The 18,475-nt window shown below is 43.8% G+C and overlaps 1 protein-coding gene across 1 annotated transcript in view; it reads right to left on the minus strand.

Moving 5' to 3' along the window:
- LOC311133193 (SH3 and PX domain-containing protein 2A-like) overlaps positions 1-18,475 on the minus strand; it is a gene marked incomplete at both ends in the record, with an annotated part of 119,510 nt that overhangs the window by 87,109 nt on the left and 13,926 nt on the right. The window contains 3 exons of the mRNA XM_084166649.1: positions 10,570-10,661; positions 15,012-15,088; positions 15,989-16,064. Coding sequence (XP_084022775.1) covers positions 10,570-10,661; positions 15,012-15,088; positions 15,989-16,064 — 245 coding nt within the window. The remainder of the gene's footprint in view (positions 1-10,569; positions 10,662-15,011; positions 15,089-15,988; positions 16,065-18,475) is intronic.

The raw sequence follows: 18,475 nt of genomic DNA on the forward strand, positions 1-18,475 counted from the left end.
GGTTTGCACACATCTAAGGAGGGATTTTGTCCCTGTCCTCTTTGTAAATCTTCTCCAAGTCATTAAGATTTTGAGGCTGACGTTTGGCAACTCGAACTTCAGCTCCCTCCACAGATTTTCTATGGGATTAAGGTCTGGAGACTGGCTAGGCCACTCCAGGACCTTAATGTGCTTCTTCTTGAGCCACTCCTTTGTTGCCTTGGCCATGTGTTTTGGGTCATTGTCATGCTGAATTACCTATCAACGACCCATTTTCAATGCCCTGGCTGAGGGAAGGAGGTTCTCACCCAAGATTTGACGGTACATGGCCCCGTCCATCGTCCCTTTGATGCGGTGAAGTTGTCCTGTCCCCTTAGCAGAAAAACACCCCCAAAGCATAATGTTTCCACCTCCATGTTTGACGGTGGGGATGGTGTTCTTGGGGTCATAGGCAGTATTCCTCCTCCTCCAGACACGGCAAGTTGAGTTGATGGCAAAGAGCTCGATTTTGGTCTCATCTGACCACAACACTTTCACCCAGTTCTCCTCTGAATCATTCAGATGTTCATTGGCAAACTTCAGACGGGCATATATATGTGCTTTCTTGAGCAGGGGGACCTTGCGGGCGCTGCAGGATTTCAGTCCTTCACAGTGTAGTGTGTTACCAATTGTTTTCTTGGTGACTATGGTCCCAGCTGCCTTGACATCATTGACAAGATCCTCCCGTGTAGTTCTGGGCTGATTCCTCACCGTTCTCATAATCATTGCAATTCCACGAGGTGAGATCTTGCATGGAGCTACAGGCCGAGGGAGATTGACAGTTATTTTGTGTTTCTTCCATTTGCGAATAATCGCACCAACTGTTGTCACCTTCTCACCAAGCTGCTTGGCGATGGTCTTGTAGCCCATTCCAGCCTTGTGTAGGTGTACAATCTTGTCCCTGACATCCTTGGAGAACTCTTTGGTCTTGGCCATGGTGGAGAGTTTGGAATCTGATTGATTGATTGCTTCTGTGGACAGGTGTCTTTTATACAGGTAACAAGCTGAGATTAGGAACACTCCCTTTAAGAGTGTGCTCCTAATCTCAGCTCGTTATCTTTATAAAAGACACCTGTGAGCCAAAAATCTTTCTGATTGAGAGGGGGTCAAATACGTATTTCCCTCATTAAAATGCAAATCAATTTATAACATTTTTGACATGCATTTTTCTGGATGTTTTGTTGTTATTCTGTCTCTCACTGTTCAAATAAACCTACCATTAAAATTATAGACTGATCATTTCTTTGTCAGTGGGCAAACGTACAAAATCAGCAGGGGATCAAATACTTTTTTCCCTCACTGTATGTCCAAACACTATTCACATGTTAAGACAGTATGCTAGTGCTTTCTGCAGTGAAGTTAACCTTTTGCTGACTGGAAAGGGCAAGGACATACAAGTACATACACACACACGAACATGCACATGCACATACATACATACATACACACAAGCTCAAAACAGTCGTTCTCACACCCACTCTCTCCCTCATGCACACCCTCACACACACACACAAACATTCAATGTATAGGTGGGGGAGTTTTAAATATATCATTAAATCTGAATCTGTATGGGCCCATCCTGAGCCGGAGTTGAGAATAACCAGCTGTTTGTATCTAACTGCAGCGCAGTCTTTGTAGGTGGGCCCATTAGACATGGAATGTGTGAGATATTAGTATTTTGCACACAGTTTTCAGCCAGTTGGGTTTCAGCCAAGAGACTGAGTCCACTCGAGGTATATGCTAAACAAATACTGCTGTCCGTAACCATAGTCTGCCCCCTGCATGCGTAACCCCTGGTCCGAGGTCAAAAGTAATTGGACAGGAAGTCATTATAATCAATGGAGAGTTGACCTACCCACAGAATCATGCAGTGTGTGCGGTTGAGGGAGGAGGGGGATGATAGGTGAAGACATGCATGCATTACAGAGTCCATGAGGTACAGAGTCAATGACACCTTCATTTCCAATTTAGCAAAAGCCCCTAGACAAGGGGTCCCCAATTACATTCAGCCGTGGGCCTATTTGTCCTTGAGTGTATGGTCGGGGGGCCGGAAGGTAGTTATAAATAATTTGTACACTTCAAATTGACCGCAGGAATCACAAACAGATATAGTATTTGACAAAAACAGAATCATTTCAATCACATATGCGTCTTTATTTATACATGGGAATATTTGGGAACAGATTTCCTACATTGAAATCAACTTGAGTTGATTTCCTGGTGATTTTACAATCTTTTATGTCCGACAATTCATTTTATTTATTTTTGCTCAGAAAACTTGTGGGGGCAAATAAAATCACCAGCGGGCCACCTATTGGGGAACCCTGCCCTAGACAATGGAGTTACTGAATCCATGTCAGTGAAGGTAAATACAGTGAACAAAAAAATTAACACAACATGCAACAATTTCAACTATTTTACTGAGTTACAGTTTGTATAAGGAAATCAGTCAATTTGAATAAATGAATTAGGCCCTAATCTATGGATTTCACATCACTGGGCAGGGGCGCAGCCATGTTTGCGGAGCAAGGCCCAGCCAATCAGAATGAGTTTGAGAGAAATACACTTTTTGTGCGTATGGAAAATTTCTGGGGTCTTTTATTTCAGCTCATGAAACATGGGACTAACACTTTACATGTTGCATTTATATTTTTCTTCAGTATAGTATGATGGTTAGATGAGTTGGTTAGCACGATGTCAGAAGCCAGCATATCTGCTTCTTGGCCTACATTTACTCAAATTCTGACTTACTGTATGTTCTGTGCTTCATTCGATGTATTGTGTTACTGGAAAACCCTTGTTCAGAAACATATTAGGTGGCTCCCTCTTGTGATAGTAAAGCTACTGTATTTCTGTTTTCTGTATCCTGCTTGAGTGGTGCAGTGAGGTTACTCAGCCAATAGAGGGCAGTGGAGCGAAGGCAAATGCAACTGTCCAAAGGCTTTCTGTCTTATAAATTAGCATATGACTTCAACAAATACAGTGGGCATCATAAGTATTCACCCCCTTTGGACTTGTTCACATTTTGTTGCGTTACAGTGTATGATTGAGATACATTCCATGTCTCTGGGTGGCAGAAAGGAATGATGTTGCTGTTTGACTAACATAGCAGTAATTTCATTCTGTCTTTGGAGAATGGTGATGAGAGGGTTTTCTATGTTTTCCTGTGAAGTGTCCTGAGCATCGTCCTGTAAATTGGAAAGTCTTGCCTGTTCTCCCCGTGGCCCTCTATGTGAGTTGGTCAGCACAGATGGGCCTTGTTCTGTATAGGCCTGCAGACTTGGGTTAGAGTCTTGTGCAGCAGTGCACTCTCCATGAGCTGCTGTCTGAATCACACTGTGTCCTGACTGTTCTGATTGAGCTGAAACACTGTGAACCTGGGCTGATTGAATGTCAATGTGATCAATGAATTGGCCCCGTGTAGCTCAGTTGGTAGAGCATGGCACTTGCAAAGCCAGGGTTGTGGGTTCGATTCCCACGGGGGGCCAGTATGAAAATGGATGCACTCACTAACTGTAAGTCGCTCTGGATAAGAACGTCTGCTAAATTACTAAAATGTAAAAATGTAAATGTACTTCTTTGGGATACACACTTGGTGCATGTCTGGCAGAAGTGCCCCTCTGCCCTGTGTGAAATTCAAGGTCTGAGATCCTGTATCTCTCTCTGCCATTTGCTTAAAGCAGTCATTCATGCCATCTATTATTGTTGAGTTGGCCTTTCTTTCTTCCCCTGAGGCAGCTGCTATTTCAGTTTACAGCCCTAGAGTCTCCCTTCTTTTCCTCAGTTCCATCTTTTGTTGGTTTAATTCTTCCTCCTTATCCTCTAGATCACATATGTCAGAGTCAAGGCCCGCGGGCCACATCCGGCCCGCGAGAAGGTTTTTTACGGCCCCTGGGATGATCTTGATTTATTATTAGAACCGGCCCGCAGACCGCAGCAAGCCGGCAGCCCGCAGATCTTTTACACGCACCAATACTACATTTCCCACAATGCAACGGTGACGCACCGAGCAGTAGGCTGCTTCATTTCAATATTTATTGGCACAGCAGTCGTCAGCATCACAGTAAAATTAACTTTCAGATACCCATCAAAAATGGCAAAACGGAAGGTGGACACTGAGAACCGGGGGTTTCAAACAAGGTGGGAGTCGGAGTATATGTTCACGGAGGTAGCTGGAAAACCTGTGTGTCTTCTGTGTGGAGAAAGTGTGGCGGTACTGAAAGAGTACTCGTGGGTTTGACAACCGACGGAGCACCTGCGATGTGTGAACACAGGAGCGGACTGGTGGCGAAGATACGGGAAAAGATGCAAGAGGAAAACGCGACAGGTGAGCTGACAGCTTATCATTGTATCATACACCAGGAAGCGTTGTGCGGTAAAGCCTTGAAAATGGAGCATGTAATGAGCATCATCACGCGCACAGTTAACTTTATCAGAGCCAAAGGTTTGAATCACCGCCAGTTCAAGGCATTTCTGACGGAGTTAGAAACGGAGCATGGTGATTTGCCTTATCACACAGAGGTGCGATGGCTAAGCCAGGGAAAGGTGCTTCAAAGATGTTTCGAGCTTCGTGAGGAGATTTGTCTGTTCTTGGACAGCAAAGGGAAAGACACAACACAACTCCGAGACGAAATGTTTCTGTGTGAAATGGCTTTTCTGTGTGACATTACGAGTCATCTGAATGCAATGAACTTGCAGCTGCAGGGTCGGGATCATGTCATCTCTGATATGTACAGTACAGTGAAGGCATTTAAAACCAAACTGACTCTGTGGGAGACGCAGATGCGGAAAGAAAATTTGAGCCACTTTCCCAGCTGCCAGACCATGAAAGAGAAGCTCTCTACCAGTGCGTTCCCGAGCGCACAGTTGGCTGATAAAATAGGTATGCTTGCCGCTGACTTTCGACGCCGATTTGCTGACTTTGAAGCACAAAAAAGCAGGTTGGAACTGCTCGGTAACCCATTTGCTGTTGACGTGGAAAGCTCACCACCAAACCTCCAAATGGAGTTGATTGACCTCCAATGCAATGATGCACTGAGGGCAAAATATGCGGCAGTGGGTGCTGCGGAGTTCGCCCGTTTCCTCCCCGACACAATGCCCCAGCTGCGCATCCAGGCTGCTCAAACGTTGTCTATGTTTGGCAGCACATACCTGTGTGAACAACTGTTTTCTTTGATGAACCTGAACAAAACATCACACAGAAGTCGACTTACTGCTGAACACCTCCACTCAATTCTGAGGATTTCCTCAGCTCAGAGCCTTACCCCGAACATTGATGAACTTGTGGAAAAGATGGGACACCACCAAGTATCACCCTCAACCTCAAACAAGTGAACATTACTGTGCAATCACATATTTAGAGTTTTTACTCAGTTCAAGTTTAAAAGTTAAAGTTTAATATTTGTTTTCACTGCATGTTACTTCTCCTTAAACAAAGTGTTGTTTTTGATTAATAGATTTTTGCACTTTATTTTATTGTATTTCAATCCAATTATATTTTAAAAATATTTCAGTTGAGTGGATGATAGAAAATTGCTATTATTGTTTTTTTCTTTGAAGTAAATTTAGCCCACTTTTGCTAAAATAGAAAATATAGGCTACTGATGGTGCCTTGAATACCGGTTTCTTTCATTTAATGTTCATGTTATGGGGATTTTTATATAAAGGAAATTTGTCTTTTGTGTCTGTTGAAAATTAAAGATTACTGACAGAGCCATAAGAAAATATTGCTTTATTTATCTGATCATATTGGAATATATTTGTTAGGTTTTCAGTAGGTTCAATTAGGTTCACTAGACTATATGCGTCATTTAAAAATTTTTCAATGAACATTCGAACAGTCCGGCCCTCGGCTTGTAGCTAAATTTTTTATTTGGCCCTCCGTCCATTTGACTTTGACACCCCTGCTCTAGATGGTGTTTGAACTTAAGAGCAGCAGCCTTTGTTATTAATGCTGTTCTTTCAGCCTCTGCTCGGATGCAGGCTAAGGATGTGGAGGATACACCTGAGCGTGAACTCCTGTTAGACCTGCGGCTGGAGGTTTGGGACACACTGTCAGTAGGTTTAACATCATCTTTCTCATCCGTGCATTCATCAGGTTTCTCTGGTGCTGGGGCTGCACCTGAGATCCATTGGGACACAGTAACAAGAAATGCCTTAATATGCTGCCATTTGGGTTCATACCAATTCAACATATCATTTTTTATTTTATACTCGGGTATCATGTGATGATAGGAATCAATAAATAATTTGTATCCATTCAACTGGAGCATGTTTATTTTTTTTACAACTTCAATATTCTTATTGTCAGTCATCCGATCAGTAACAATGTTCATTTGGCGAGTCAGCTTTCCCGGTTTACCCCTTCTGGATTTGCGCATTAAGGAAACTTTCTCCTTCAAGTCCTTTTCTGATAAAGGCTCCTCCACTAGTGCCATGTCGCCCCCATACACAACGCCATCTGCACTGGTAGAATTCTCTTCAGCCATCTTTCTTCAATAGGCTATCTATATTTCAATATGCAACCATGAACATGGATCAATAAGCACTCCGGTGCGCTACGCTCCTTTTAACAGTGTCACTATATAATTAATATTCACACTTCAAAGAATTAGGCAGCAGAGATTGGAAATCGGGTTCTGTGCGTTCAATACTTTGTCAAAATAAGTCACTCCAATAGCAAACTTTCCATGACTTTGAATGAATGATGAATGTAGCCATACACTTAAATGTACCCATTAATCAATCCAAAAGTTTGTGCACTTGTTAGGCTACTTTACATACCTGTCACACCCTGGCTCGGGGACTCAATATGTTGAGCCAGGGTGTGTTCATTCTATGTTTTCTGTTTCTTTGGTGGGTGTTCTAGGTTGTCAATTTTCTATGTTTGCCGGTGTGACTCCCAATCAGAGGCAAACGAGTGTCAGCTGTCGGCTGTTTGTCTCTGATTGGGAGCCATATTTAATCTGTCTGTTTTTCTTTCGGGTTGTGGGATTTTGTTCGTGTGGTTTCGTGTTGGACCATAGACGTCACGCATTCGTTGTTTATTGTTTTGTATTTTTGAGTGTGGTGCTTTAACTATTAAAGTAAATATGTTCGCTCGCAACGCTGCGCCTTGGTCTCCCTCATTAGACGATCGTGACAGAAAATCCCACCAAGACCAGACCAAGCAGCGTGTCCAGGAGCCATCGCTAATAGATCTCCGTGGCAGCTTCGACTGGGGCAAGCCCATTGAGGAGCTGAGTGAAGAGGGTTGGAGACAGAGGAGCGAGAAGTGGGAGAGAATGTTGGAGGCCTGGTCCACGGGGAGGAGAGACCCCCAGAAAATTTCGGGGCAGCAGGAGGCCGCTATGGAGCGGTCCAGCGGGGTTGCAGAGGAGGCCGCCAGGTTACGGGGGCCACTGGTAGAAGAGGGGATGGAAGGTGTAGAGGCACGGCGAGAGGTACTGGCGTGTGTTGCCAGTCCGGTCCGGCCCGTTCCAGATCCCGGTGTAGAGCCAGTGGTGTGTGTCCCCAGTACGGTCCGGTCTATTCCTGCTCCCCGCACCAAACCTACGGTGTGCGTCGACAGCCCAGCCCGGCCCGTTCCTGCGCTCCGCACCGAGTCTGTGGTGCGCGTCGCCAGCCCAGTCCGGCCCATCCAAGCTTCTCGCATAAAGCCTACGGTGTGCGTCGCCAGCCCAGCCCGGCCTGTTCCTGCTCCACGCACAAAGCCTACGGTGTGCGTCGCCAGCCCAGCCCGGCCTGTTCCTGCTCCACGCACAAAGCCTACGGGGTGCGTCGCCAGCCCAGCCCGGCCTGTCCCTGCTCCACGCACAAAGCCTACGGTGTGCGTCGCCAGCCCGACCCGGCCTGTTCCTGCTCCACGCACAAAGCCTAAGGGGTGCGTCGCCAGCCCAGCCCGGCCTGTCCCTGCTCCACGCACAAAGCCTACGGTGTGCGTCGCCAGCCCGACCCGGCCTGTTCCTGCTACTCGCACCAAGCCAGGGGTGCGAGTCGTCAGCCTGGTTCAGCCCGTTCCTGCTACTCGCACCAAGCCAGGGGTGCGAGTCGTCAGCCTGGTTCAGCCCGTTCCTGCTACTCGCACCAAGCCAGGGGTACGAGTCGTCAGCCTGGTCCAGCCCGTTCCTGCTACTCGCACCAAGCCAGGGATGCGAGTCGTCAGCCCTGTCCGGCTCGTTCCTGCTCTCCGCACCAAGTCTGTGGTGCGCGTCGCCAGCCCATTCCGGTCCATTCCTGCTCCACGCACCAAGCCAGGGGTGTGTATCGTCAGCCCGGTCCGGTCCGTTCCTGTTCCACGCACCAGGCCAGGGGCGCGTGTCGTCAGTCCGGCTCCGGCCAGCGGGGCTAGACAGGACCAGGGGTACTTTGAGGGGTTGGAGAGGAAGTGGGGATCTAGCCCGGAGCCGGAGCCACCGCCGAGGAATGCCCACCCAGCCCTCCCCTGTTTTTGCTCGTATTTAGGCGCGGTCGCAGTCCGCGCCTTTAGGGGGGGGTACTGTCACACCCTGGCTCGGGGACTCAATATGTTGAGCCAGGGTGTGTTCATTCTATGTTTTCTGTTTCTTTGGTGGGTGTTCTAGGTTGTCAATTTTCTATGTTTGCCGGTGTGACTCCCAATCAGAGGCAAACGAGTGTCAGCTGTCGGCTGTTTGTCTCTGATTGGGAGCCATATTTAATCTGTCTGTTTTTCTTTCGGGTTGTGGGATTTTGTTCGTGTGGTTTCGTGTTGGACCATAGACGTCACGCATTCGTTGTTTATTGTTTTGTATTTTTGAGTGTGGTGCTTTAACTATTAAAGTAAATATGTTCGCTCGCAACGCTGCGCCTTGGTCTCCCTCATTAGACGATCGTGACAATACCCAAGTGCGTCTTTTCTACGATGTAGTCTTGAGGCCACGCGAGTTCTTTGTTCCTTGGTTACGCGTCTTTCCAAACAATCCAGTTTTTAATTCCAACTAAGTATTTTCCAGCTAAGTCTTTTGACCATACCAGGCCATGTTTACCATGCTGTTTGTTTCTTTAGTTTAATGATCAGAATTCGTTTTGGTAGAATTCTATACAATTTTGTATCCAGAAGGACGACAAATAAATGTATTATTATTTTTCAACTTGAATCAAACTCTGGACATTGGATTTGTATGCATCAAGACTAACATTTCACCACTCTCCATTGTGGCTAAAGGATTAGAAAGGAAATTGTATTGGGACAATTATATTGGACAATTTAGCCACTACATTTAGTAAGAAATCCCACCACCTCTCACAAATCAGACATTTAATATGTTTTTAAGGATGGTCAAGTTAATAATCATGCTGTGGATGTTATATTAAAACACCCAGACACAACAAAGATACAGTCATCCTTCTAAACTGAGCTGCAGGACAGGAAGGAAGGTGATTTTAAAACAGCTACAGAATTTAATGGCTGTAAATGAATAAAACTAAGGATGGCTCAACATTGAAGTGACTCCACAATAATGACCTACCTAAATGACAGAGTGAAAAGAAGAATACAAATATACAGAATAAAATATTCCAAAACATGAATCCTGTATGCAACAAGGCACTGACATATTACTGCTTAAAAACACAGCAAAGGAATACACTTTTGGGGCAAATCCAACACATCAATGTTTAACTGCCTACTGGGCACACACTGGTTGAATCAATGAAATTACGTTGAACCAATGTGGAATAGACGTTGAATTGACATCTGTGCCCAGTGGGTGTCTCCTTATTTTCAAGCATGGTGGTGGCTGCATCATGGTATGGGTATGCTTGACATCGGCAAAGAGTAGGAAGTTTTAATGATAAACATAAATGGAATGGAGCTAAGCACAGGCAAGATTCTAGACGAAAACCTGCTTCAGTATGCTTTACACTTGACACCGGGAGAGGAATTCACCTTTCAGCAGGACAATAACCTACAACACAAGGCCAAATCTACAGAGAAAAAAATACTAAATGCAGATATAAGCTTCCACTTATCAAATGTCCATTGACACCAAATTCCAAACCCTACTGGTATAAATCTGAGGATGATAAATTAATTATAGTAATGCCTTGTCTGACCTGAGACCTGAACTTAACCACCCTCTCATAATACTATTGAACAATAAGCACTGCGCTGGGATCAGGTGTCACCTCCCATGTATCATCATTAATAAAAGGCCAGAGCCTGGCTGACCATCCATCATCTATGTGACATGAGGTCACTTGGAGATCAATACATGTCAGTGTGGGTGAGAGACGTCTGCACCAGCTGCCAGTGCACTGACACTTGCACGCACACGCAAATAAAACATATGCTTTGTATTATCATATTCATGCAAATGAACTGCCTAAGTACATAGTAACCTAAATTAAACATCTTTATTGTTGTACTTGGGGGCCGTGTTTGATACCTTAAAGTACAACATGAAGAACCTGGTAAAAAGCAAGAAATTGAGAAATAGACGCCCTATAAAACCTGACAATATGTGGGATAGCAATGTGTTATTATTCAGTGACTACTGTAAGGAGAGATACAGCCAGGTAAATGAAACTCACTCTTTAGGAGGGTTGAGGTCCTCAGCCTTGGTTTCAAAGAACCTCAGCACCTCCTCACTCTGGGAGATTTGGTTAGGGAGCCTCATCACGGCCTGGAGGGAGAGAGGGAAGGAGGGCGAGAAGGAGAGTGATGGAAAATAGTATAATTGTGAAATAGGATAATGATCATTTACAATGACAAGACTTCATTACACATTATCAAGACAACTTTTTCAGCTAATGTGGTCACATGTACCCTGAATTTCACCAACTGACTGACTCCATACGTGGAAGCCTCCCACTACATTACAAAAGGACTGTGGGTGTGTTCCTGTATAGTACAGATGCGGATAGCACAGTTTACAGCAGGGATCATCAACTATATTGAGCCGCGGGCCGATTTCTTCCTGAGAGGATGGTCAGGGGGCCGGAACATAATTACAAATAATTTGTAGACTGCAAATTGACCGCAAGAAGCCCAAACAGACTAAAATATGATTATTTCAAACCTTGATTACATTTGTATATGATCACATACAGTATATCTCTCTACTAAGCATGGGAATACTTTTGAACAGATTTAAAATCACTTCGAGCTGATTTTCTGGTGTTTTTACAGTCTTTTATGTCCAACAATTACATTTCTTAAAAAATATATTGTATATATTTAGTTATTTATTTATTTTGTTCAGAAAACCTCGGGGGGGGGGGGGGGGGGGGGGGGGGCAAATAAAATCACCCACAGGCTGATTTCGGCCTAAGAGCCACCAGTTGGGGAACCCTGGTTTACAGTAAGGCCCTGTTACTCATCGGCTGAGAGGATGAAGGGGAGGTCTGGAAGACGAGAAGGGGAAGGAAGAGGGATCAGAGCCCGGAGCAGGGCTAAGACAGAGGAAAACAGATGGAGGACGATAGCTACCAAAACCCTCTCTGACAGGACTACAACCGTGTCTGCTTTGAAAAGTACTTTAGAAATAAACTGTTTGCATACACAATGAATAGATGCATAAGATATAGGGGGGCGGCAGGTAGCTTAGTGGTTAAGAGCATTGTGCCAGTAACCGAACGGTCGCAGGTTCTAATCCCCGAGCCGACTAGGTGAAAAACCTGTCGATGTGCCCTTGAGCAAGGCACTCAAATTGCTCCTGTAAGTCGCTCTGGATAAGAGCATCTGCTAAATGACTCAAATGTATAATGTAAATATAGAATTAGGGACACACAGTATTTATATTTGGTGTAAATCAGATAATTACATTTTAGAACTTTACTCTTTTTGACTCAGCACTATCTGTCACAAGGCTCTGCATTCACAGCTCATATGGCAGATTTCGGTTTTTCCACAATAAATACGTGTGATTACTGCCACATTCATGCAGGGTAATAATGTTATGAGTTGGGATTATGGTTCATTGTTTAGTTAGCTAGCTACATGTCTAAACAAAAGACTCCACTATGCAAGTAACTATTTAAATAGAATGTTCATGATGTCACTGCGACAACTGTCGATAGACCTACAGTTGAAGTCGGAAGGTTAAATACACTTAGGTTGGAGTCATTAAAACTTGTTTTTCAACCACTCCACAAATGTCTTGTTAACAAACTATAGTTTTGGCGAGTCGGTTAGGACATCTACTTTGTGCATGACACAAGTAATTTTTCCATCAATTGTTTACAGACAGATTATTTCACTTATAATTCACTGTATCACAATTCCAGTGGGTCAGAAGTTTACATACACTAAGTTGACTGTGCCTTTAAACAGCTTGGAAAATTCCAGAAAATGATGTCATGGCTTTAGAAGCTTCTGATAGGCTAATTGACATCATTTGAATCAATTGGAGGTGTACCTGTGGATGTATTTCAAGGCCTACCGTCAAACACAGTGCCTCTTTGCTTGACATCATGGGAAATTCTAAAGAAATCAGCCAAGACCTCAGAAAAAAAATTGTAGACTGGTTAATCCTTGGGAGCAATTTCCAAACGCCTGAAGGTACCACGTTCATCTGTACAAACAATAGTACGCAGGTATAAACACCATGGGACCACAGAGCCGTCATACCGCTCAGGAAGGAGACGCGTTCTGTCTCTTAGAGATGAACGTAGTTTGGTGAGAAAAGTGCAAATCAATTCCAGAACAACAGCAAAGGACCTTGTGAAGATGCTGGAGGAAACAGGTACAAAAGTATCTATATCCACAGTAAAACGAGTCCTATATCGACATAACCTGAAATGCCGCTCAGCAAGGAAGAAGCCACTGCTCCAAAACCGCCCTAAAAAAGCCAGACTACGGTTTGCAACTGCACATGGGGACAAAGATCGTACATTTTGGAGAAATGTCCTCTGGTCTGATGAAACAAAAATAGAACTGTTTGGCCATAATGACCATCGTTATGTTTGGAGGGAAAAGGGGATGGCTTGCAAGCTGAAAACACCATCCCAACCGTGAAGCTCGGAGGTGGCAGCATCATGCTGTGGGGGTGCTTTGCTGCAGGAGGGACTGGTGCACTTCACAAAATAGATGGCATCATCAGGAAGGAAAATGATGTGGATATATTGAAGCAACATCAAGACATCAGTCAGGAAGTTAAAGCTTGGTCGCAAATGGGTCTTCCAAATGGACAATGACCCCAAGCATACTTCCAAATTTGTGGCAAAATGGCTTAAGGACAACAAAGTCAAGATATTGGAGTGGCCATCACAAAGCCCTGACCGCAATCCTATAGAAAATGTGTGGGCAGAACTGAAAAAGCATGTGTGAGCAAGGAGGCCTACAAACCTGACTCAGTTACACCAGCTCTGTCAGGAGGAATGGGACAAAATTCTCCCAACGTATTGTGGGAAGCTTGTGGAAGGCTACCCGAAACGTTTGACCCAAGTTAAACAATTTAAAGGCAATGCTACCAAATACTAATTGAGTGTATGTAAACTTCTGACCCACTGGGAATGTGATGAAAGAAATAAAAGCTGAAATAAATCATTCTGTCTACTATTATTCTGACATTTCACATTCTTAATTTAAAGTGGTGATCCTAACTGACCTAAGACAGGGAATTTTTATTAGGATTAAATGTCAGGAATTGTGAAAAACTGAGTTTAAATGTATTTGGCTAAGGTGTATGTAAACATCTGACTTCAACTGTAGCTATGGCTACCTACTCCTGGCCGGTGTCAGTAAACATTGGCAAAAGAAGCGTATTTAAAATTGTTGCCAGCAGCACAGTTGCAGTCACCAACGCTCTGGATAACATACAAACAGCCTAACCAGCTCTGCTAGGGCGAGTAAAATGGTCAGAGTGAGCTGTTCTCTCATTTGTGTCTGGAAGTAGCTAGCAAGCTAGCCAACATTAGCCAGTTAGCTTGGGTGCTTGACTGGTGTTGTTAGGTCAGAAGGCTCGGATGAACCCTAATTCCTCGGCCAGAGCATCCAATGTGCGCTCTGAACGCTCCGAGAGCGAAACGCTCTGAATTTACGAACGGACAATCTGACAACGCTCTGAGTTTACGAACCCCCAGAGCACACTCTGGCACTCCAGATTAAATTTACCAACACACCCGTAGTATAAGCCAGCCTTTAGTCTTGAAATCTTTGGTTGTTTAGTACATAGCCTCACATGTGAATCCTTAAAGAGATGGGTGGGGCTAAAGCTTAAGAGGGTGTGAATGATGCTGATTGGGTGTAGACAAAGAAGAGCTTTCCAGTAGGTACTAAAACATTCAAGGCCATTTTCTCAAAAGTGTGGTTACAAGTTTATCAACTTTCAAAGCAGAATTACTTTCCCATTGTTCCTCAACTGTAGTGTATGATATACAATTTTCTAGCTCTGAGTCTCTACTTTTATCCAATGTAAAAAACACAATTTCAAATGTTGTTACATAAGACCGAATCGAGCCAGGTCGGTCACAAATGAGGTCAGGTGGCCAGCTGTGTTCATTTCTCCATCTCACATGCTGAATCATTCTGTTCTACACATCCTGCGTTTGAGCTGTGTGCCCCTATTTCCCCCGTTTTCTATATAAACCCACTATATAAAGAAATGACATACTGTAAGAGCAGATCGAGCTAGACTTTCCTGTGGATGCTGGTGGTGGAGATACAGTAGCTTCTCTCTTCCACAGCAAACATGCTACAAAGACATTAAAACTAAACCATCAATTAGAGAAATGACTGTACAGTGTGAGATGTGGCTACTTACTGTAGTCAGCTATAAGTAATAGAAAGACCTCTTGCCAGTCATTGAAGGGTGACTGCACTTCCTGATTTGGCTTCATTTTAGATTTGGTTAATTTAGAAATTATAGCGGCCATGACGAAATTCAAACGGGTGTTGGTTTCGGGGTGTGGATTGACGTGGGTGTCTCGTGTATATGTTCGCAGGTGGGAAGAGTTAATGAGCAGTTGCTCTTAAAAGCAGCAAACAGCACATAATTTACTGCAAAGACAAAAACAAGATAGTTTGTTCTTACTCTGCAGTAGTCATTAAGATGCTTCAACCTTTTCACAGCCACGTCTCTGACTTGACTTCGCCGAAATAAGAGTTTACCTGTAAAAGAGATACAGAACTTTGAGTTGTCATTAAATGTGCTGTTTCTAAAATTATCACCAGGTGGCATGACACTAGCCCAGACCCAGGCATTTGGCAGTGGACTTTTTAAGAAACAGTCTGGCATATTATGTAGTAGGCCTATTCGAAATAGTATGTAGTACTCGAGACAAGATTTCATGAAAAAGACAAATGTCAAATATGTGTGAAATGTGTCTGTCTTTCTGTCTGTCATGATAACAGTAAGACGACTGTTTCTTTTAGAGTGAGTAAGTGCACAGAGCCCACTCCCTGGCTAGGTTTTACAACACTATCCAGACGTTTGGGAGCTGTGCAGCTCTCTGACAATGGCACTCTTCACTCCTCTGGGGCATGCTGAGGTTATCAGGTTAGCCTCCTACTGCCATACTACAAGCACACCACAGCCTTATTCAGCTGGCTGGAACAGTGGAAAAACTAGAAATGTGCTATGTTATAGCAAACCAATTTCTATTCCAAATGATAGAGAAGCAGGTCCTTTCTGTGTGTTCTTGCGTTTCATAGCATTTTGTTTCAATGTGGTGTCAAACCCCCACCTTTAAAATGCTGCTGTTCCCCCAGTTCAACGTCTAGTTTTGATTAAAATTTGTTTGAGTTGTCAATTAAGGTGAATTCAATGTGAAATCAACAAAAAAACAATATGTCATTAGATTTAGGTTAAAAGTTGAATAAAAAAAAAGACGAAATGCCCTTATGTTGATGTTTTTTGCAAATCCAATCAGTGTTTCACGTTGTTTCAACGTCATCACATTGATTATTTTGGTTAAAATGACATGGAAAAAACTTTGATTAAACCCGTTTTTGCCCAGTGAGACTTGTTGATGAGTGCAGTATGTCTTCTGTACATGCCGGCATGCTCACCTGGTAAGAAGGGAATGATTCTCTGTTTTGGGTCCTTCCTCCCTCCCTCCACTGGGAACTTGTCCAGGATCTGCATCTGGAAATAAAGAGAATGCAAAGGACTTAACTTTTGTCTTATAAAATGAATGGATGGACACTTGTGGCAAACATCCAGATACAGTCCTATGTCGATTTTTTTTTAATGGTCAATGTTATTTCAAACTTAAATCGATTACTGGTGGTAATAAAGTATATTTGATAGTTATGTGACAAACAAAGCCATTTAGTTATCAGCACTAAATGAGAGGAAGCTCAAAGTGGAGGAATGTAGATGAGATCATTGGGAGGAGAAGCACTTGGTGGTCATGACCTCTTACAGACGACCTCCCAATTAAATGACTACAATGTGGGCTGTAATTACATAGCCTCCGAAGATCTACTATGTACCAGTCACCAGACACAGGCCCACGTTGATCTCTTACGTCACTCACCACAGTCATCTGAAAACACACTCACAGCAACAACCCCCAGAACTCACAGCGCTGTGTGTATTAGTGTACGAAATTAATTGCATGAAGAGTTCTAGACATGTTAAACCTAGTCTCAGACACAGTCCTCGAACCATGATCATCGAGTCGTTTTACTGAGTAAAATGGAGTAACCCAATATTATAATTGAGTTAGGGCAACAGATGTGCATGAAGGAGAGGCCACCCACTGGGCACACGCTGGTTGAATCAACGTTGTTGCCACGTCATTTCAATGAAATGACGTTGAACCAATGTGGAATAGACATTGAATAGGCTGTGCCCAGTAGGCATTCTGTATCAAATGATATTTTATGACAAGATCACAAAAACAATCATTCTGCTGTACATGCGTGCATGCCTGCAAGTTTGCCTACATGTGTTTGGGTGTGTGTGTACGTACGTGTCTGTGTTCATGACCGCATGTGGCGTGTCGTGTGCATGAATACATGAGCGCATTAATTGGTAATTGTGCGAACGTGCGTGTGCCTAAGTGTCAAGTGTGTACCTGCTTGCGTCCCGCTCACCGACTTTCGAGTTTCCTAGTCTAATAAATAATTGCATTGCTGCAGTAAACCAATGCACATGGGAGTACTACAGTAACAAGCCTGCTCAGCTCCAGATGCAGTCCTGCCCTGCCTTGTTCTAGATGTGCTCTGGAGAGGGACTGATGATGTGAACAGCAAGCCCAAAATCACATGCGTATCTAGGCCAGGGGACTGGGACAAGGCCAAAGTGGACCAGAGGGGGCCAAAAGTAACCAGGTGCACAAACAGTCCCAGGCCAAGATGGGCAGACCCAGAGCCATTCTGTCTGTTTCGGTATGGTTGTTTGAGAGGGTTAAAGAAAAAAAGAATGTCCGCAACTGGTATGCTCCCATGGTGATTTAATCAGATGCACAAAAAATACAGCGTTTCGATCTGAGTTCGATCTTCATCAGGTCATGAGAGGGTTTCCAGCTAAGGTTTTTTTGTTTTGTGGTTGTTTCTCTCTCTGTTTCTCTCTCTGTTTCTCTACTGCCGTTGCTGAAACTTTAAATCTCTTTTGGACCTTGGTATTTCCCCCTCCACAGAAAGGGGAATGCGCTCATTATTGTCCTTTAAGGTAGAGCTCTGCTACCCGACCCGAGCCCAACATTATACATCAGGTTAGGGCCGGGTAGAGAGTTTATTTCACAGAAAATAATAATGTTCTTTGAGTTTTGTCAGAGTTTAGAATGATGAAAAGGAGCTAACAGCTAACTGCTCTCTCATGTCTCGTCATTGAGCAGAGCAGCGGAAGTGGAGCCGTTGCTATGGATACTCACAGACCAGAGCCGCCATGAGCAGAGCGCATGCACAGCGAGTGACAGACAGAGAGGATCTAATGGATTTACTGATGGAGGAAGTTATTTCTGATTTCGGGCAGAGCCGGGCACTAGGGCTGTGGCGGCCATGAAACTTTGTCAGCCGGTGATTGTCGAGCAAATAACTGCCAGTCTCACGGTAATTGACCGTTAATTAACATAAACACGTTTAGCCTCTCCTGGCTTCCACGCTTACAAGCCACTAATGCAGACCTTTGGAACATCTACATTTAAAAAAGTCTAATAAATCCATTTAATATAGCCTACACCATCACAATAAATCCATTATTTATTTTAGACAGGTCTAAAGAAACATGATATGAAGAAAATGTTGTCAATTTCAGAAGAACAGAATAGCATACTCTGAGTTGTCCTTATGTTAGGCCCTGATCTGGCTATGCCATATGGCTGTGGGCTAAACTAGTTCATTTAGCAGACAAGATTTGCTAAGAATTCCATGGCATTCTTTTTTATTATTTTATAGTATGAAGAATGCAATTGAACATAGCTGAATAAAATAGAAAGGATATTTTCTCCAAACGATTTCAAAGGAAATGCGCACGTGGCTATTCTGTATTGAGCGGTTAACAAAGAAACAGGTCCTCCTATATGCTTAATTTAGGGTTTTTTATGCAAC

This window comes from Coregonus lavaretus, assembly GCF_964263955.1.
Source record: "Coregonus lavaretus genome assembly, chromosome: 1".
Taxonomy (NCBI): Eukaryota; Metazoa; Chordata; class Actinopteri; order Salmoniformes; family Salmonidae; genus Coregonus; species Coregonus lavaretus.